This window comes from Ceratosolen solmsi, unplaced genomic scaffold (genome assembly GCF_000503995.2).
Source record: "Ceratosolen solmsi marchali unplaced genomic scaffold, CerSol_1.0 scaffold14, whole genome shotgun sequence".
NCBI lineage: Eukaryota > Metazoa > Arthropoda > Insecta > Hymenoptera > Agaonidae > Ceratosolen > Ceratosolen solmsi.
Genome location: NW_011948420.1, coordinates 206,664 through 229,049, shown reverse-complemented (window position 1 = coordinate 229,049; position 22,386 = coordinate 206,664). Strand labels below are relative to the sequence as shown.

The 22,386-nt window shown below is 23.4% G+C and overlaps 3 protein-coding genes across 4 annotated transcripts; 2 read left to right on the top strand and 1 right to left on the bottom strand.

Annotated features, from left to right (window-relative positions):
• The first annotated feature begins 93 nt into the window (after positions 1-93).
• CSP6 (chemosensory protein 6) lies at positions 94-3,760 on the top strand. The gene is made up of 2 exons (XM_011497890.1): positions 94-356; positions 3,358-3,760. Exons 1-2 carry the CDS (start codon positions 170-172, stop codon positions 3,540-3,542), a joined length of 372 nt encoding a protein of 123 aa, XP_011496192.1. The 5' UTR covers positions 94-169; the 3' UTR covers positions 3,543-3,760.
• Cdc10 (cyclin-dependent kinase 10) lies at positions 3,685-5,750 on the bottom strand. 2 transcript variants are annotated; one of them, XM_011497892.1, is made up of 6 exons: positions 5,702-5,750; positions 5,408-5,562; positions 4,732-5,332; positions 4,132-4,428; positions 3,924-4,054; positions 3,685-3,766 (listed from the first exon to the last, which is right to left on the bottom strand). In XM_011497892.1, exons 1-6 carry the CDS (start codon positions 5,709-5,711, stop codon positions 3,731-3,733), a joined length of 1,230 nt encoding a protein of 409 aa, XP_011496194.1. In that variant the 5' UTR covers positions 5,712-5,750; the 3' UTR covers positions 3,685-3,730. The 2 variants fall into 2 exon arrangements, with proteins under 2 accessions (XP_011496194.1, XP_011496193.1); XM_011497891.1 differs by having other exon boundaries at positions 3,690-3,766; positions 3,898-4,054.
• A 2,317-nt stretch (positions 5,751-8,067) lies between these two features.
• Positions 8,068-14,984, top strand: LOC105361118 (claspin). The gene is made up of 12 exons (XM_011498224.1): positions 8,068-8,094; positions 8,544-8,752; positions 8,817-9,157; positions 9,251-9,324; positions 9,412-10,440; positions 10,993-11,405; positions 12,078-12,765; positions 13,109-13,736; positions 14,110-14,240; positions 14,312-14,524; positions 14,609-14,815; positions 14,892-14,984. Exons 1-12 carry the CDS (start codon positions 8,068-8,070, stop codon positions 14,982-14,984), a joined length of 4,053 nt encoding a protein of 1,350 aa, XP_011496526.1.
• Positions 14,985-22,386: the final 7,402 nt, after the last annotated feature.

Below are 22,386 nucleotides of genomic sequence, written 5' to 3'. Positions count from 1 at the left end.
CTTCTTCCCTGAGTCTTTTTTGTAGTCGAGCCCAAGATATTGGCCCCTCCACAGACGTCGGTCCAACTCGTCGCTTATAAATACGACACCAGTCCTTGCATTCCCAATCACTCTCACAAGTCCGGTGCTGACGATCGTTTTGCACTCGGTGGAAAGGAGAAAACTAACAATGACAAGTTTCTGTATGTTCGTTCTTTGCTGCGGCTTCCTGTTCGCAGTCGACGCGATCGAATACACGAAGAAATACGACGGGGTGGATGTTGACAGAATTCTTCAGAATGGACGTGTCCTCGGTAACTACATCAAGTGCATGCTTGACGAGGGCTCCTGTACCGCCGAAGGCCGGGAACTTAAGAGTGAGTGATCTCCAGGCTTAATCGAGGACTTGTGTTTGGATGTAGCAACTTAATGAAAGCTCGACCTGCGATATGTAAAACGATATTTATCTATCGCATCTCGTGCTTCCTTTACTTTTATTCAATCTATTCTATTTCACTCCAAGTACATTCACTTATTTAAGCTGAGTTTTATCCGAAGATTATTGTAGCGATTTTTATTAAATAAATATATTTTTAGATGAATTTAATGTAATTTTTGTTTTAGTATATCTAAAAAAAACTTTTTGTATATTTTGAAATATTTATGCTCAATAGGTTTCTTCTTTATTTCATTCTAATTAAACATAAATTGCTTTCAAAATATTATTATTTTAGCATACCCATAACTATTATATAATTTAAATACTACCGTTTTTATATAACTTGAATACATTTTACTTTAGCATATCAAAATAAGATATATATAATAACGATTATATACAATGCTTTATTTAATATCAATTTGGATACCTTCACATTTCTATTTGTATTCATATTGTTTTCTAATTGTATTATAATTCCCTGTCAAACTATTTATACGTTACATTGAATATTATCTCTTTGCAATTATAGTAGTCATAATTACAAATTTTTTTATTGAAAAGCTACATTGATGAAAAATACTGGATATTGCATTTTTTTTTAAATATAAATATGAAGTACAAGTTTGCTTCGTAAAACTATTTAAATATACATCAATGTGTGTTAAAATTAATTTTTTTTAGAATTTAAAATCATCCTATTGGAACATAAAATTAAATTTATATTAATATTTTTCAGGTAGATCTTAATAATAATATTATTATTCTATGCTTAAATTAAAATTTGATGCTTCTTAATTGTTGAATAATTAATTTTTAAATAACTAGCACAATAATACTTTTAAATGTATTCTTTGATAACTGAAAATATTCGGATTAATTTCAAAGCAATATATTTTTTTAAACAAGTATAAATACTTTTTCAATTGATTCCTAAATTATTAAGCATACATTCAATATTGTTTAATTAAATATATATAATAGAAGAATAATTAAGCAAAATTTAAGAAATCTAATAAATTCATTACTTTTTTTATGTGTATAAAGCAGATCGAATATGTGAAGTAATCGACATAAACAATGTATTAAATTTATTTCGACTAATATTTTTTTATTAGATTAATTACTTAAATATAAATCAGAAATTTCATTAAATAACAAATTAAAAAGTTTTTTTTTTAAAAAGAAAGTGAATTTATAACGGTTATGTAAATCTAATAAATCGTATTTTTATATGAAAAATGTTACACAATTAAATATAAATTTAAATATTACGTGAAACTTTCATAATTGAGAAATTATCGTATAAAAATGCCATTTACCATATTTATATTTGAAATAATTGTTCTAAAATTACTTTGTTTTTTATGATTTTATAAAATAGTCAGCGTTGTTATTATTATTAATATACAATAATAATGAAATTCTAATGTAAATATAACTTTTTAAAACATACATTTTTTATAAAGTCACAAAACTATCAACATTTCATTAATAATCCATTTGTTTTAAATGTGTATAAATAAATAGTTGCTACATTATAATTACTTCATTTCTGTATCATGAGGTTTATCGACATATAAAAATATTTTAAATTAGAACAAAAACAAGAAGTATGTTAAGTATAATAAGCCACGCAACATAATTTGATTTAAATTAAGGTAAAAATTAAAAGTGAAATTAATAAATATTATTGAATTCAGTATAATAACTATATTTACATACTTTTTTTCCATCCATAAATACAGATATCTGAGGTATATTTAAAAAAAATACAATATATTAAAAATCTTAGTGATTACAGTTTTTCATCACTCTATATTTTTTCAAATAAACATTTTACTAATTATAAATAAAAAACTTAATAATTTCATGTAGTATATTTTTAGTATTCAAATCTGAAATAAAAATATGAATACTTTTAAAACAAATGATTTAGCGTTGTATACATGAAATTAAAAATGTAGATCTATATACGGTGCAGCCTTATATTTTTCTCTGGCACGAGTTCAATATACTTTCTTTTTCTTTTTCGAGAAGCCACGCCGTCAGCTATGTTTACGCAACCTATAATTTGAACTTTCACTTGTATTGTGAACGTTCAAGTTGTATTCATTATATGCAACCTATACCTACATTTTTATACAAATCTAAAGCGCTTGAATAAACCCGTTTAAGGCATCATTCGTATGCGTATCTTTAATATTTAATGATGTGAAATTTGCTGTCCTTGCATAGCGTTCCAATATTCAGAGTAAAAATATTTAAAATGAAAATATATATTTTATTATATCGCAATATTGTATGAAAATAATTAATGTATATATATATATATATATATATATATATATATATATTTTCGTACAATATTGCGCGTAATATTTCTCTATGTAGGTAGAACAAATTTCTTTTAAATAAATAGAGCCTTATATTTTTATTAAAAATGAATAAGAGTTTCTTTGAATTATGTGTTTAACTGTCTAAATAATAGAATAATATTATGGAATATAATAATGTAATTCATGAAACATATTTGTTTGCAGTATTATAAAAAATATGTTTTTCTAAATGTATACTTTTTAAAATTACTTATTAACTTTCAAGAAAAGAAAAAAAACTATACTGAATTTATTTAATAATACATCTAGAAATTATTTTATTTTACTGTTATTAAAAATTTTAGATTTCTTCCTTTTCATATTAGATTATAAGTCAATTATTTGCGGAACTATTTTATTTTAAAAATTGATTAATTAATTTTTAGTTTATATCTATATGGTATCTATACATAATTATTAAACTATAAAAATCTTTTTTATACAAAATTAAAAGTTTATATAAATAGCAATTTGCTATATTATAAATTTATTTATCATATTTAATTAGTCAAAATTATTCTTACGTAATTTTATTAATTTTAATATAAAATAATGTTTTAGAAACTCTTCCTGATGCATTAGCAACAGGCTGCACAAAATGTAATCAAAAACAAAAGGAAACTGCTGAAAAAGTCATCAATCACTTAATGACAAAAAGACCAGGAGATTGGGATAGATTAGTTAAAAAGTATGATCCAAAAGGTGAATTTAAGAGACGCTTCGATGGACAAGGAAAGAAGTTCTAATAATAAATTAATTAAACTTATGATTTATAAATGTATTTTTTTATACACAATTACATTTGTAATTAAATTTAAAAATGTATCATGTCTTCTGTCAGCTTAAGTATTATAGTCCTGTTTTATTAAGTTGAAAAATGTTATAGCTCATAAATTCTAAATGAACATTACTTATTTATTGAAATTTAAATTGTTTATTCTACACGTCGTTTTTTGACTAGAGATCCAAGCTGGAATAATAATAAGAGTTTCAAATTTCCAAATACACAATACAATAAAAACTGTTAAATTATTATTATTTCAAATAAATACATATTTCAATATATAAGTTAAATAAAAATAAATTAAAAATATTACATACGTTTCTCTTATTAATTTGTAACTTACAAGATCAGATATTGCTGGCAGATTGTTCGTCTGATCAGCAACAGTAGGCTCTTGTTCTCGAGCCTCTTTCGGTATAACCTTTTTCATATTTCTGTGCTGTGGAAAAGTTGGCATCAATTTTGGATCGCATGCTATAAAACAATTTATTAATTTATAATACTATTTACTTACAATACTCTTAAATATTGCTATTTAAATTATTACTTACGTAGTGGTGCTTCCTTAAAATAACTGCTTTGTAAGCATTCTTCTGCTGTAGCTCTTTTTTTAGGATCATACATAAAAAGAAAGTTAAGTAACCTAAGACCAGCTGCACTTAACCATGGAAATCTTTGTTTTAAGTTATTATAAGGCTGTTGTTTAAGTGTAAAATTCTGCAATGCTGGTAATGCATTAAACTCAGGCCATATTGCTTCACTGGGAGTTCCTAATAAATCAACTATTAATTCCAATTGTTGAATTTCTGATCGACCAGGTAATAGTGGTCTGTGTCCCAAAAGTTCTCCTAAAAAATATTTATAATTAACTACAAGAATTAAATACTTACTAAAATATAAACTTCCATGATCTAGATTAGAATATTATACAGAATAAAATTACTTTTAAACATAAGTTAAGTAAATTAATATATATAAAAACATATTGCATTAGAAAACATAATTTTATTTAACTAAAAAAAAAATTGTTAGTTATTTTATATAGATACAAGTAAATTTGCTTCAAAATTAAAAAAAAATCTTATTTTTGACCACAAAGTAATCAACAAATTCTTATAGTATAATAAAAATAAAAAACAATACAATTTCACCTAAAATGCAACCAGCTGCCCACATATCAACTGAAGTTGTTTGTGTTTTGGCCTGTAAAAGTAATTCTGGAGCTCTATACCACAATGTGACAACTCTTGGGGTCATAGGCTTCAAAGGTAGTCCAAACCATCTTGCTAAACCAAAATCTGCTATTTTTACACATCCCTTATCAGTCATAAGTAAATTTGATACTTTTAAATCTCTGTGTACTATAAAATTGTGATGTAAATATCTCAATCCCTTTAGAACTTGTAACATTATACATTTTACTTGACTTTCAGAAAAAGGAGCTTGCATATTATCAAGCAAACTGGCTAAATCTTGTTCACAATATTCCATAGCTAAAAAAATACTTTCTAAACTTCTTCCTACAACTACTTCTTTTAAGTGAACAATATTTTCATGCCTACAAGATAACAGAACACTTATTTCTCTCAAACCACTTACTGGAAGCCCATCTTTTTCATGCTCCATTCGAACTTTTTTCAATGCTACAACTTTATCACTTTTTGTATCTCTTGCTCGATACACTATACCATATGTGCCTTCACCAATGCGATTAAGTTTTTCAAATTCTGATACAAATCTGCATTTTCCAAGCTTAAAATATATTATAATGAAAATTAATATAGATAAAAATATTTACAAAATATAATGAATACATTATATACTTACAATATCTTGTTCTGGAATTTCCATCGGTTTTCCAGTTAAAAAAGATGTTAAAACTCCTTTTCTTGTAATTGGTGCTGTAGGGTCAGGACCAGCTTCAAGTGATCCTTTTTTTTCAGTATCATTGGCTTCTCCAGTTTTTTTTCTGGCATTTTCATCTGATAATATATAATTAGATATTTATATTTATATATTGAATATATATAACTATTGAATTCAATTATAAATTAAGAATGAAATACTAGACTATACATTTTTAATTTCTTTAACTTATTCTTCCTATTTCATAGAACATACCTTTTGTCATTTTCGTCAGGTGTTAATTGTCAATTTAAATAAAAAAAAAAATTTTTAAATATAGTAATAGTTACAACTAAAAAATATGTTTTTTTAACGTTTAATTAAGTGGCCGGCGTAATTGTTTTAATTTATATAACCTATAATACCATATCAAAGCTTTAAAATGTGAACACTTGCCTATGCGCACGCATAACCAATATTTCTCATATTTTATAAGAAGTTAGAATTCTGGAATATTGTTAATTAGAAGACAAATAGGAGTGCAAATAGAACTCTGAAAGATAAGCCAATAAAAAGTAAATTTTTCAAAATTATACATTTAATCTCAAAAATGCAATACTATTGGTTACGAATGCAGTTAGCATACTTTTTTCTATAAATAACAAAGAATAAAAATTCTTTTACATATTTATTCTTTAAAAATATTATAATTAGAAATCAATTTTTATTTTTTTCATTAATTTTGATTATTAATTTATCTATGGCAGAAAATTCAATACAGAATAGTATAATTAAAAAATTAAATTAAATTTAAAAAAATTTCGTTAATATTTAATAAATGATAAACTATACAATACAAAAAAATAAAATAATTACAATTAACATAAATTATTATAAATTTACTGAATCGTATCATTTAAATTAGTATTTCAATATTTTGGTGAATTCATAAACTTACGATTAAATAATAAACAAAATAATATTTACAAAATCACTATTATCACGTTTTTCCCTAGAATATGGGAACACTGAATCATATTTGGCGCGAAAAATACTTAGACAGATTTAGTTAAGTCTGAAAATAAGGTGTTTGAGGTGTGTATTATTTGTTAAGAGATATATTTGTTTGTAAAGAAAATTATTATAATTGTAATATAAATATTATAATGATAATATTTGGAATATATATTACTAGTAAAGGAATCGTACCTTTTAACAAAAAAATCAAATTTCAACAATTCATTTAGAAGAGATCCGAATAGCTGTTGCTATATCAAACAAAAATATTGACTTTAAAAAATGAGTGCTTTATGATAGTGGCATTTTAATGTGTAGAAATAATATTTACGTTTCCATTTTGATCATTGACAAAGAAAAAGAACATTATTTTGCTCTATTGATTTCACTAAAGTAAGTTTATTAGCATAGATATCAGAGATCAAACAGAGAAGATAAATAATTTAAATAGCAATTTGATCAATTTTTTATTGATAACAGATGTTTATAAAACAGTAATATTTTAAGAAAGGCAAAAAATTATAATTTAAATAGAATGTCTGAGGTAAAGAAGACTGTTTTGTGCAATTGTGATGAAAACAGTAATTCTAATTCAAATTATAACATAAAGGAAGATAAATTAGAAAATACTAAAGATAAGAATTTATTATCACCTATTTCAAATTCTTCATTATTAATTAAAACTAGTGAAATTCCAATTGATATGTCAAATACTAAAAATAATTATAGTTATCGAATTTCCAATATACAGAGTATAATTGAAGAACAAAGTGAAAATTTAAATAATGACAAAATTGAAAAAAATAATTTTTGTTTATCTTTAAAAAATTCTGATTTTGATTTAATAATTAAAAAGGATGAACATTTTGTTGAAAAATTATATGATGAAGAGAATTTACAATCTGTGTTACAACTTGAAGATAACAAGGATTTATATAAAAATCAAAATGATAATACTTTTAAAACAATTGAAAAAATGAATATAAATGTGATAGAAAACAATTGCGATCATTTTAATGCAAGTTCTATTTCAGAATCAACAAATAAGATAGTTTTATCTGTCAATGATAAAGTAAATGATATAAATAATTCATGTAATAATTTTAAATCATCGATCATAAGATCAGTTATACCCCAAAATAAAAATAAAAATTTATTTAAATGTAATCAAAGTGATAAAATAGATTTAACAGAAGATAATAGTTCTTGTTTATTCATAATGAATGCACCCCCTAACTATGTAAAGAAAAATAGTCAATTAATAACTAATACAACTCAAAGTCATGGCAAATCTTTAAATAAACACAGTTTATCTGAAAAGCATAGTGAAAACAAAACTAATTTTAAAAGAAGTTTAGGTATTAATTGTAATGTGACAACAAATAATGAATCACAATTAGGTACTGTTAGCTCAACTTCTATATCAACAATTGATAATATTCTTCTTATGATTGATAAATCGGATGACGAAAGTAATTCAAGAACTAGTTTTAAATTATCTGAAAATGACAGTGTACCTGAAAGTCATTGTGTAAAACAAGCAAATCTGTCCAACAATTATTTGAATATTTCTGATTATAAAGAAGAAATTATAGATAATCCAATATTGAAAATTAATACAAAATATGACGATAAAAACATATCATCTACAAGTAAATTTACAAAATCTGTAAAACAACTAAAAAGTAAAACTAAAAGAGGATTATTTGATAGTAATTACAATAACGATATAACTGCTACACTTAAAATTGATAAAAATTTGGAGTTTGATATTGAAAAAAATACAAATAGAATAGATGATTCTAAATTAGCCAATGTAAAATACTTTTATTATTTCATTTAAGTGTTATACTTTATATAAAATTAAATTAATAATTTTTTCAGAAATTTTACAAAATTAATAGTCTAGTGAATTCAGATACTGAAAGTGACAATAATTACTCAAAATCTGGATCATATAATTCTTTAGATGAAGAAAATTATACACAAAGTCCTAAAAAAGGAAAAATAAAATCAGAAAAAAGAATGGTAAAATTAAAGTTAATATTTTATGTAATAAATATTTTGAATAATAAAATACTATTTTATAAATATTTCATAGGAATCTGTTAGAGTATCCAAAGAATTAGCAATGCAAAAAATTCATAGTGAAACACAGAGATTAATGAGAGAATCAGAAGTATCTCTTCCATATCACAGACCTAAACAACGTAGTTTGCAGGAATTCTTAAGTAGAAAAAAAATGATGTCTGAAATCCCTACAAATTTGACATGTGCTGAGAAAGTTAAAATGTTTCCTGAAATTATTAGGTAATTTATTGAAAATTTTCTTATATGCCTTCATAGTTTAAATTAATTTTAATTTTCATCATAGTAAGGTTGTAGAAGAAAAAGAAAAAGAAGCTGAAATTTTTTATAAATCATCCGATTCTGAAGAAGATGAAAAGTGTATTGAATTAAAAGAATTCAACCAAGTGAATGTTTTAAATGATGTGAAAAATAAAAGTGAAATAAAAAATAAAGATAAATCGGATAACAAAATTTCTATTGCTAATACACAGAAGTTGACACAATATGGCATTCAAGAATCTCATATTAAAGGAGAAATTGTAGTACAACAATCATTACATTTTGGGGCTTCAAAAAAAATATTTATGGATGACATGAAGAATACAAAAGAATCCAAAAGCATTCAAGATAATTTAAAATATTTGAGTGAAAACGAAAATTTAATTTCAAATACTTTGGCAATTTTAAAAAAGAAATGTAAAAAAATTAATAAAGAACCAAAAAAATATATTATTTCAGGGGAATTTTTTACAAATAATTCTGAGAACATGGATATTAGTATTGATAGTAATCAATGTATATTAGAAGAAAATGTAATAGACAATCAAAAGCCTATAAAAAATGATGAAAAAAAAAATCCTTTGAAAAAAGTTATCATTGAAAATAACTCAGAAGAAATTGTATTAAATATATCAGAAACTGAAATAGAAAATAATGGAAATGAAAAGGTGATAGAATTGAGTACAGTCAATGACTTATCTTTTCAAAGTAAAAATCAAGAAACAATTTTAGAAACCTCAATTATAAATAACAAAACAAATACAATATCAAGAATTTCAGTAAATGTAAAAGGTGTTGAACAAGAGACTGTAAATTTCAATCAGTCTAAACAAATAAGTGAAACAAACTTAAAATCAAATGAACAAAAAAATTGTAATATTGAAATTGTAGATCATGATGATACAGATTTTAGTCCTGGTTTTAAAGTAAATGAGTCTTCAAAAAAATCGAATATGAAAGAAAAAATATTAGCTAATATTTTAAAACTAAAGCCTATAATAAAAGGATCACCAGGTTCAATAATTGATTTTACAGGATCAAAACACATGAATGAAGGTGTAGCACAATTGTTGAATAGATTTGCACAGCACTCTATCATCGTTAAACCTAAAATTGAAGGAGTAACCAAAGTGAAAATAATGAACACAGAAAGGGAAGATAATAATACAAAAATAAAGGAAGAAACATTACTTTTTAAGAAGACTGTAGTTAAAAATGAAGATGACAAAGAACACAAGCCTGGTGAAAAGTTAAAGAAGTTAAGAGAGGACTTAAAACGTAGAATAGCTTATGTAAGACATGAAGAATGGAAAAAGAAAGAGGAAGATGAGAAAGAAGATGAAGAACTAAAAGATGAAAGTGATAGTTATTATGCAGGTCTACCAGATGAAGAAGAATTATTAGAAGATGATGAAAGTAGTGAAAGTGAACCAGAGGAAAACGACGTTCTTATTATTGATAACCAAAAGTCAATATGTGAGTTTGCTGATGAAGAGGCTGAAGAATCTGATCATGAATATATTGGCAACTCTGAAAATGAAAAAGATAATGAAAAAGAACAAGAAGAAGAAGTAGAAGTAGATGATCATGATAAGGAACTTAAAGAGAATGAAGATGATGAGAGCCTAGAATCTGAAGATGAGAAATTTGTATGTAACAAAATTATTATTAAGTAAATTCAAAATATTTCTATTTTAATTAATTATTTAAGTTTCAATAATGCAATTCTAATAACATACTTTCAATATAATTTGTTTCTGTAATTTTCTACTGTGTTAATGTTTTAATCGTCAATAAGTATATGTAAATAACAACTCTTTAAAACAAATTTATATAACAAGGGATATAAATTATAAAACTATTATATTATTATTTTACTTATAAAAATTTTTAATTAGAAATTCCAACATAGAAATAATGTTTTTATAAAATATATATTAGTTTTAACATGATTGACAACTCAAATCTTAGAAAATAATAAATATTAACTAAAATATATATTAATTATATTTAATATCAATATTGCTTTTTTTAGAAAATCACAAATTGAATAGATAGATATAAGCTGTTGCTAATATTATGTTAAATCATTTCTAGTTTTGAACAGTTATTCAATAATATTACAATTTTAAATTTGCCAAGTTCACAAAATACATGTTTTTTTTAACAATTATATTATATCATAGGCTAATTTTTTTTAGGCAAATAAACCAACAAAATTAAAAAGAATCATGAAGTCGTTTGAAGACGATTCGAACCAATTGGAATCAAGCCTCAGTAACGACGCAAACTCAAGATTGTCGTTCGACCGTACTAGGACAGATGAGGATATGTTTGCCTCACAAACGAGTAACAGTTACGCAAGTGAGGATATTGACGGAATCCCACCATTTCAACCACGCGATAGATGTAGCTCAGACTCACGAAGCCAAGCCTGCAAAACACCCTTACCGAAACCTAATAATATTCTGAGTATGATATCTCCCGTGGCTCAGCTCACAGTTCTCAACGCCTCCCTTGATTCGGCCAAGAAATCGGCTTCTAAAACGGACAGTATAAACTTCGGACAGGTGGATAAATCGTGCTTAGTTATAAATACGTCCGCGATGAACAGGTGAATAAAATTATATCACAATTAATTAAATCAATAAAAAAGTCTAATCAGAATTGTACTTTGCATTTTTTGGCTACATTAAAAATATATGTATCTAAGGAGTTTATTAAAATGAGTCCTTTTATGTATCTTTAACAATCCAAATTTGTATTTTGTTGTATTAACATATCAAAAGTGACATTTCTAGATTTTTAATTGATTCAACGATTATAATTATCTCACAAAATAAATATTAATATAATTTAGTTAAAATAAAAAATTATCTTAAACTTATTTTCAAGTTAAAAACGTTATGAAAGTTCTGATATTCATTTCTACATTAATTTTAAATATATATATATATCATTAATAGTTTATAATTATCAATAATTAATATTTAAATATAAAAATTTAGTCTGTTTGAGAGTTCTGGATTCTTATAAATAATAAAAAATATTCAAAATTAATATTTTTTTTACTTATACATACGTATTAGGGCATACATGTTCATTTGTAAAATTAAATATAAATTTTTTTTGGGAAAATTAAACGTAAAATAATGATGTTATAATTGTAGTAATGGCACAGAATCTTTTTTGTTTACTTATCATATTGTATTAAATATAAATTAAATATAAATTTAAATAATTAAAAAAAAACTGTAATATATACCATTGAATTAATTTGGTGACATTGCAACGGCATACTGCAAAATAACAGCAATCTAGAAAAGATGATTGGTCTTCCAAAAAAATTATTCGATGATCCTCCAGAAACGGTGAATGATGATGAACTTGTAGATATCTGTTCGGGAAAATTTATTGAAACGCAGAATTCAGAACGAGTCATAAATGAGCGTAATGGAGTCACTGATACGCAACTAATGGAGTTGTGTTCCGGTGCTTTTATTAGTCAACCTGTTGATTTGAAGAAATTAGAATTTAAATATGCAAATTCGAATATACATACAGATGATACGTCGCAAGATATTACACTTACCTTCGACGACGAAGATAATGACAATTTTATGGATAGTTCTATGAATATGTCATCATCAATGAAAAGGAGTGACGAATCTATGTTCAGCAATGACTCTAAAAGTCCTGTCAAGGCTTGTACTTATAGCAGTAAGACCTCTAAGAGCCCAATGGAAACTTGGTTGAAAAGAGCTAACGAAAATATGGCAACCATCTATACCCAACAACAGAAACAAAATGAAGTTACGGATTCACAATTAAGAGATGTATGTTCCGGTGTTTTTATGTCACAACCAATAGATATGAAAGAACTGGAACAAAATGATACACTGCAGATCCAAAGCAGAATCTTGCAGGATTTTAAACTAACCCTAAGTGATAAATCTAAGAGCTTGAACAAAGAGGTACGCTTTAATTATATAATTACAAAATAATTTTCTTTAATTACTTATAATATATTTGAAAGTAATAATTTTATTATTGCATGTATTTTTACAAAAGGATATTTTAAAAATTAAGTTTGTTAGTACTTAACAGTAATTAAGATAATAAAAATAACTTGCTGTTTTTATTGCATTAAATATTACTAATTAATTCTTCAACCATTGACATAAAAAATATAAATAAATATTTACATTTTTCCACTTTTATAATTCATATAATAAAGTTATATTTAATGTAGTAATATCTAGTATAATTATGAATAAAGTATTATATATTATAATTACATAAATACATTTATTTAAGAGCAACGAAACTAATATGAACAAAAAAAAACTCGAATCTCTTCTACAACAAATAATTGCAAACGAAAAGGAAGAGACAGCTCCATGGTCAGCGTATATGATCGTGTCCTCAGACGATGACAATTTAAAAAAATATAAAGAATGCTGTATGAAAACTAAAAAAAAGGCACTCAAAAAGAGAAAGAAAGTCCAAAAGTTAATATTGTCAGACGATGAGGAGAATAAATCGAATGAATTTTCGGAAGATGAGGAAGATCAAACCATTGACGAAGAAGACCAAAAATATATCGAATATGATTCCGATGAAAATGAAATTGTAGTAGTAAATAAAAAAGAAATAAAAAAAGTGGCAGCAAACTTTCTTGAGAAAGAAGCTGAATTAAGCGAGAGCGACTGGGATTCAGCTGATGAAGATGAGCAAGACATGGACAAATTTGAATATGAGGAGGGTGATATGGAAAAAATTGATGAAAATAAAATGAAAAAATTATTGGATAAGATTCACATAAAACAGATAATGGATAGGGATCAAAGAGAGGTGAAGATACTACAAGAATTTCTTTTTGATGATGGAGATTTACACAATGATGGAATTAGTCGTGAGAGAAGATTCAAATGGAAAAATATAGGTAAATATTACTATATACTTTATTTAAAATCTTATTTTTTACAAAGTACTTTGATATATGTAATTTAGAAATATAACAAAATCATAATGTTAAAATGTGTGTTCGCTTTTATTCAAATAAAATTTATTTGGTTTAAAAATAGCTGCCAAATACTAAAATATTGAAGTATTGAGCATTTAAAATTCAATTATATTATAGTCACTGAATAAATAGCATAATTATGCATTACATACAGCATTTATAATATTTATTTTAACAAATTATCATTAAATTCATAATTGAAAATTTTATATACTAAATATTCATAGAATACTTTATAAAGTTTTTCTTTTAATTATATAACATAATTAATATATTTTGAATTTATTTTTAGATAATTTCGATGACAATTTAATACCTACAGTAAATGATGATGATGAAATAGATGATAATGTTGATGCTGCAGTGGAAGCTCAAATGAGAAAAATAAGATATGAACAACAAAAATTTCTTGAAGAAAAAGAGGTACATTTAATAAATAAAGTATTAAACTTTTATTTTCTTTTAATCAATAATAAATTATATCATTTACATAGAAAAATATAAATCAGAATGCAGAAAAAGATTTTGAAGAAAGTCACTCGTGTAAATTAGGTCTTAAAGTCATAAGTGTACGATCATCAAGAAAATCATCATTAAAAAATCATGGAGTAAAAGGCATTAATTTAAATACTAATAAAAACTTTTTATTACATGGTGTTTCGAATTTATCATCAAAAATATCCACAAAATTTAAAAATTCGGCAGTTGTAAGTTAATTTTATTTAAAAATACTTAAATTATATCATAAATTTTTTTAAATAATACATTTATTTAAAATTATTACTTTTCAGTCTAATATAAGAGGTTCGTTTTTATCCAGAGGAGAAGAAACATTGGTTCGAATAGCACAAAACTTACCAGAAACAAACAAAAAAATAATAAACCCCCTACGGAACAGAAAATTTGTTTTCGAGCACGTAAGTCCATCTGTATCTAATGTATTACAAGAAGATTTAGAACAAAAAAATGACACTACTTTAATTAAAGAGAAAAAAAAGGTAAATTTCACTGTTTTCAAAATATTCATTATAATAAATACAAAATAAAAAAAACTATATATTATATCGTTTTCAGATTCGCAAAAGAAAAATGTTTTCAAGTCAGACACCAAAAACTACAAAGAAATTAAAAGTTGATGATCGAACATCTTGTAAACAATTATTTTAAATAACTTATATAAACATTATTTTAGAAATGTTTTTAGGTAGTGTAGATTAGTATATTTTATAAGTATCAAAAAGATTGTTTATATATACTTAAAATATTTGTATTAAAATTTTTCAAAATGTATATTATACTTTAATTGTACAGTATATATTTTCTAGAATATATTTTTTTTAATAATTTTACTATTATTCATAGTTTTACATCTTTTTAAACTACAAATTTGTTTATATTATTTCAAATTCCTGACTAATGTGACAATACTCACATGTTAAAATTAATATTTACTTTAAAAAGATATCTAAGAAAGTGCACACTAGTAAAAATCTGTACAATAATTTATTTATTTTAGGTAATTTTATAAGAAATCATGGAATATTTTATAAAATTTAATAAATCTCCAATATTATTTTAGTTATTGTGAAAATCATAGTTATAATTGTACAGATATTATGTTATTAAGTTACATCAAATTACTTTATATGTTTTTAAAGATAAACAAAATTTAAATAAATTTCATTTTCATATTTTTTAATTATATTATACGAATATGAAACATTTTATAATACAGTATTTTATTCGTTTAAATTTTTTAGATGAAACTCTAGTCGAAATATTTTTAACTATAAATATTGCCATTGTTTTATAATATTTTTCTTTATTAGATTATACTTTTTAAATTAATTATTTTGTTATTAATTAACATATGTTTATAAATTTATAATGTATAAGTCTACAAATGCAACATTATGGTTAATGGAATAAAAAAAAAAAAAAAAAACTGATTAAAGACAGTATTGAAGTTGTTCGTAATTTTATAAAAGGAAGTACGATTTGCTTAGAGACAATAGATCCCACACAGAGGAAAAAAATATTTATTCACTTGCTAGTCATTCATTACGTTCTGTAGAGAGTTGTTTTTATAATTTATATATTTCATATATATATATTATTTAATATTTTAATTTATCTATTATTTTAAGATAAAAAGCTATTTTACATTGGCTAGTGTAAAAAAAAAAGAAAAAAATTAATCTTACAATTACTTTTCAGAAAGATTAAAATCATATTCATTTATGATTATTCATGTAAAATAATTTTAATTAATTATAATTATTTAAAAATATTTTATTTATAAAAAGAAGTAAATAAATATATTTTGATATATTTTTTATGAATTTAAAAAAAATTATTGATATAATTAAGTAAAAAATAATAACTCATCAAATAATTTTACAGATTTCTTAAAAAACTTGATAGAGATTCAATAAATAATATTTTTATCTAAAACAGTATTCCGAAAATTCACTTCATTCAAGTTTAACTCTAGGGATCAAAGAACTTATGAAATACTGTCATGCATTTAATATTATTGCCCTATTGCGTCATAAACTTACCTTTAATAATGTTTCTTATTAGTTACTCTTATTAGTGCTTGATGAGGATAAAATTAAAGATCTTCATTTGAAAATCTTTCAAATAAACGAAGGTTGTGTATAATATTATACTTAAAGAAATTTTTAACAATATACATAGTTTTCAGTGATTCAATTTTGTATTATATATAATTAGGAAACAATTTACGTTTATTAATGTACATTCATTATTTAAATCAAAATATTTAAATTAAATTATAAGACAATTTTTCAAAATATTAGAAATGAATTTTTAATAAAGATTATATTATACATGCGTATATCAGATTTATTATATAATATATATATATATATATAAATTCATGCATAACATTGGTATTAAAAACAATGAAATTAAAACTAACTGTTTGTGACGTTGCTGTGTATAACTACGAGCTCGATGTTTACGGTAATTCTATCCAATAATGCACACCCAGGCCTTCGGCAAGAATCTCTCGCTCTCTCTATTTCTCTTTATATAAGCTTCCACTCATATACACTTGATAAACAAATTCAGAAAGCAAGACAAAGTTTACAATATCGGACTTGCATATTATATGAAATATATAAAACACATGAAAATATGCTCATTTTCATTATTCCAATGCGCTTCTAATAAATTTTTAATTTCAAAATATTTTAAATGGTTTAAATTAAACTGTAGTTAATGTTTATATTTATAAACTCTTAGCTACTAAATATTTTTATATTTTTCTTTTTTATTAATCATCAATTCACTAAATTAAAATATATATAATATACCAGCTAATTAACAATATCTAAAAACATTTGTTTTTTTATCACGCAGTAATTATAATAGTTTATTGTAACTATTGAATATTTCGACCTAGTAGTTGTTTATAATCTCAAAAATAGTTTAATGCACATAAGATATTGCATAAATAAACATAATGGACAAAAATTTGTATTAAGGTTGAAAATGTCCTTATAATCATATATATATGTTAGTACTAAAAAATAAATATCTTGTGTAAAATACTATATGCTAAAGGATTATTTTATTTATATGAAAAAACTTTGCATAATAAAATAATGATCTAAATTAAACAAATTAATCAAAAGTAATTTACAATATTTTACTTAATTTTTGTTTTTGTTTTATAATATTACAATACTTTACATGATTTTGTTATTATTTTAGCTTATTAAACTTTGTGATATGAAAAATATATAAATTAAACAAAATTTTAATCTAATTTTAATAATTATATATGTAACAGAAATATAAATATAGAAAATCAGATCTAGATTTTATATTGATCTGATATTTTCGATCATCTAGTGTAAAGTCTTATTAATTTAACTTTTGAATTATCAATAGTATACTTACAATTAATATTAAAATTCTACTGTGATAGACTGGTATTTAAATTTTATAATAATAATTTTTAAATAAATGTAAAAGTAGATTAAAACTTTATAATCTTCACATAATATATTAATTTTGTAAAATTTTTAACAACTTTAAATTTAATATTTTATCTGGATGAATATTTTATATATTATACAATCTTATTACACAAAAATTACAATAACAGTATTTTTTTCATTATTTTTTTAATTCTTGTAATATTGATATTTTAAAAAAATGTATCGTAGAATACTAATGCATTTTTAAAAGTGCAATTAAATGTTGTTAAAAATATTATTAGATAAAATGAATTATATTTTTAATTTTTTTTTGACGAGTGTAATGTATATTTTGAAACATGTGAATGTATACCATTGCTTTTATGAGAAAATGTACAAATGGAGAAATTTCAAACTTTTCTTATAATATTTTACATTTTATAAGAAAATATTATTTTCAATTGAAAAATATTTGATTTCTTTTGATAATTTGCTTCTGAATATCTTATTTTTCCCTTTAACAAAAATTGAACAAAACCAAGTTTATATATATATATGACTGTTGAAGTTGCTTTTAAAATTTGTTCTTCTTATCTACTTTTTATTTACTTACCATTTGAATACTAGATATGTTTGAACAACTTAGGCGTAGATTTTAATAATAGACTTGGCAAAATTAGATGTTTCAATAAATATCACAATATCAGTTTCGTACGTTTATCTTTATCCCACTACACATTTTCATATATTTTTAATATTCGATATAGTGTGCTATTTGTGCATTAAGATTTTCATTTCGGAGAATATTTCTATACTTTGACAGATAATTATAACAAATAAATTTAGATTCTATTTATAACAATTGCTTTTTAGTTATTTTTTTATATAGTCACTTATATATTTGAAATGGGAAATTAATGTTATATTAATTAACATATGCAAATTGTTGCTTATTTTATTGTCAGTTTTTATTATATTATATGTTTACAGAACAATTATATTTTTTTACAAGGATTGAATACAAAATAATAATAAATTTTAGAATAAAATGAATACATAATAATGAATGAAAAAATAAATAGTTTGTCTTCTTTTAGTAAAATACTTCAAAAGAGGAAGAACTAAGTTTCGTTAATTATATGAATTAAATATATAAATTAATTATATATTAATGAAACCAAGAATTATTTCGTATTCGATCTTACATCATATGAAGAATATAATTTTACCATTACCAATAACGGTAACTTAAACTGCTTTTGTTGCGCTTCTATTATACATCTAAAGTATAAGTATTTTTATAAAGGGAAGTGAGGTGATAGCAAGGTAGGTATGAGAAAAAAGAAAGAAGGACGAAGTAGAAAGTTAAACGAGAGAGAATTCCAAATTGATGCAAGATCGCAAAGTAACGCTTCTATATATAATGATGAAAGAGCGCTTGTAGTCGGGAAAGCTGGAGCAGCGGAAAGGCACCAGTAGCGGTTCGGAATGCTGCTAAGGACTTAACCAACGACAGATAGTACAGGGATGATGGAAGGTACGCGATGGTGGTTTGCCATGCGTAAGCCGATTAGAGCTTCATGGCAATAGACTGAAGCCAAGGGTGGGATGAGAGGAGTGTTCGATAGAGTTTCGCGTCGACAACAGAGCTAGAGAGACACATTAAAATCGCTTGAAATATGCAAGAGACTGTGTTGGCGCGCGCGTTTGCCCAGATTCAGATAAAAAGCTGCTCTCAATAATACTTTGGCGATGTATATGGATGGAGTAGTTACGCGCGCGCACGAGTATATGTGTCGGAAAGGATGAGTGCATATGCGCTCGTCCAAGTCACCAGAGCGACATCCCTCACCGATTCACCCTGGTGCATGCTTCGTCCACCTCCCTTTTTCCATCAATGTTACATCTCTGAATAATTTTGGATTTTCTTGTTCATATTGTTCTATATGTCAACGGTTGCTAGCATGATTGTACGGCGCAGTGAGAAGCTGACATCACAGCTCTGAAATATTTTATGAATTTTATAGATAGTCCTGGAATTTTTGTGCTGCTACACTTTTAGCTTTCACCGAGATTGCCTGAATCTTTTATAATTGCCATGAATAGTTATTTCCAAACGCAAAATCACCGTCGATTTTCTTATTTTTATTAGTTCTACATCAATCACGTTTTTAAATTTCATTAATTTTTAAATTGTATGTTCATTTTATTAAAGCTATTAATGCATTGTTAATTGTAACACATTCATTAAGGTAAAATAACAAAATTTTTAAATATAAGTCTTATAATAATATTTATCATTTTCAGGAAAATTTCTCACTATTATTTCACTACTCTTTTGAAATTTAATTAAAATGCAGAACATTTTACGATGAATTCTTTTTTTTTATTAAATTCTTAGGTATGTATATTTAACAAATAAAAGATTAATATTATTGCATAATATATAAATGTTGATCTATATACTTAAAACATGAGAATTGTTGTTTTAGAATTCATATTCATATTTAAAAAAAGAACATAATTTAAAAATTTGGCCTAAAAATTTTTTTTGAAGTGAACTAATTTTATTCTTAAAATATTTTTTCGTTTTAAACTTCCCTATTTTTTGTTTTTATATTAGTTGTTTCCTATGAAATATTTATTAATAAATTTATATTACCAAAAATCTCAACAACTTTTAAATGTATTTTTAATATTTTATAATTAAAACTAATAATTTTGTTTATTTAATCTAAATTCTTATGACTAATTTAATCTTAACCGTAAATTAAAAACTATACATTTCAAAATAAAAATATTAGATTGATGCATTGAGTTCAAATGATTAATAATGGAGTATATAACCATTGCATTTTTGAAATACAATTACTGCTATTTAACATAATAAAATTATATAAAGATAAGTGCAATAAAATTCAATATTAATTCCAAACGAATTTTTACGAGCGAATATCCACGGCGTTCATAATTCAATTATGATGCTAAATTCTCGTTAATTATCTTAAATACATTTTAGAATACGCCAATACAGTATTTACTAAACATCTGCGTAGTCAATGTTATATTCGCGCTGCTGCATCTTTATTTTGTTTTTGCGTTTTCACTAATTTACTTTTTTTATTTATAAATGTTCTGTAATAGTGATACCAATATATAATTACATTAAAATAAATATATATTATTAATGTTTGAAATATATTATCAATATAAAAATGTAAAACTTGAAATTATAATGTTCAATTCTGAATTTTTTCCATATTCAATATATATTTAAAAATAATATGATATAATAATATTAATAATATAATATAATATAAGACAATTTAAAATTATTAAATTATTATGTATGATCAATGATATAAGTTTCATATCTATCATAAACATCAAAATTCGTGTTTGAAAGTAATAAGTATCTTTATGTATGTGTGAGAAACTCTTATTATATCAATATCTATAAGGTTTAAAACAAATAAAATGAAAAAATTTCAAAATCTGTACAAAAGGTTAGAAATTACATAATACGAACAATTATTAATACTAATAACATGATGTACTATCGCACACATTTGTTTATTACTTAAATCGTTTGTTAAAAAATGCTATTTGTTAATACAATAATTATTTAAAATTAAACATCTTTTTATATAAAAAAAGTATTATAATTGTTAAAAATAATATTAAAATATCATTAGCTATTAATTTGCATATATTGATTCATTATAAATGAAGCATGTGATTTATAAATTCTTTATAGATTGTTTTCGAAAATTCTTTTTAAACAAATTTTTTACAACAGATGTAAAATATAATAAATCCAAAATATATGTAAGTACAATACAATGCAATACAATTTAATAAAATACGAAACATATGCAAATATTTATCCTAATTATATAAGCAGCCTTAAAAGTATTAATTGCTTTAAATTTGTAAATTTGTAAATATTTAATCGTTTAAGCAAATTTATACAACAAAATTCAGACATTAGTGTTGACAATTCTACCTAAAACGTATTCATTTTTATTTAAACGATTCATAATATCTATTACGCAATCAAAATAGACTTTTGATTCTTAATATGAAATTTCAACAAATAAACTAGATATTATATATATATTATTTTGAAGGAACACATTTAGTTATTATATATTAATGTTAATAATAATATTAATAATTATATTATATATATTGAAAAATAATAAATATTTTGATTTCATGAATAAGACTTACATATATAAATTATTTTCTCAATAAAAAGTTTGAATATGAAATAAATAATAATTAAATAAATAATATAAGAGTTCAATAATAAAATGTACCATGTTAGTATAATGTATCTTAAAAATAATGTAAATCCTTAAAAATTTATGAAAAATTAAATAATAGAAATGAAATTAAAGTTCTAACTATTATATAATATATTTTTTATCTTGATAATAAAATTTTAATATAATTAATTTGTGGAATATTACTTAATAACTGATTCGCATACACTTGCTTACTTATTTATATATATTAAAATGTATATTAAATTATACATTAAATATTTATTAAAATAATAAAATGGTTAAATTTAAGCTTGCATTCTATTTCTATATATAATGTGTAATATTATT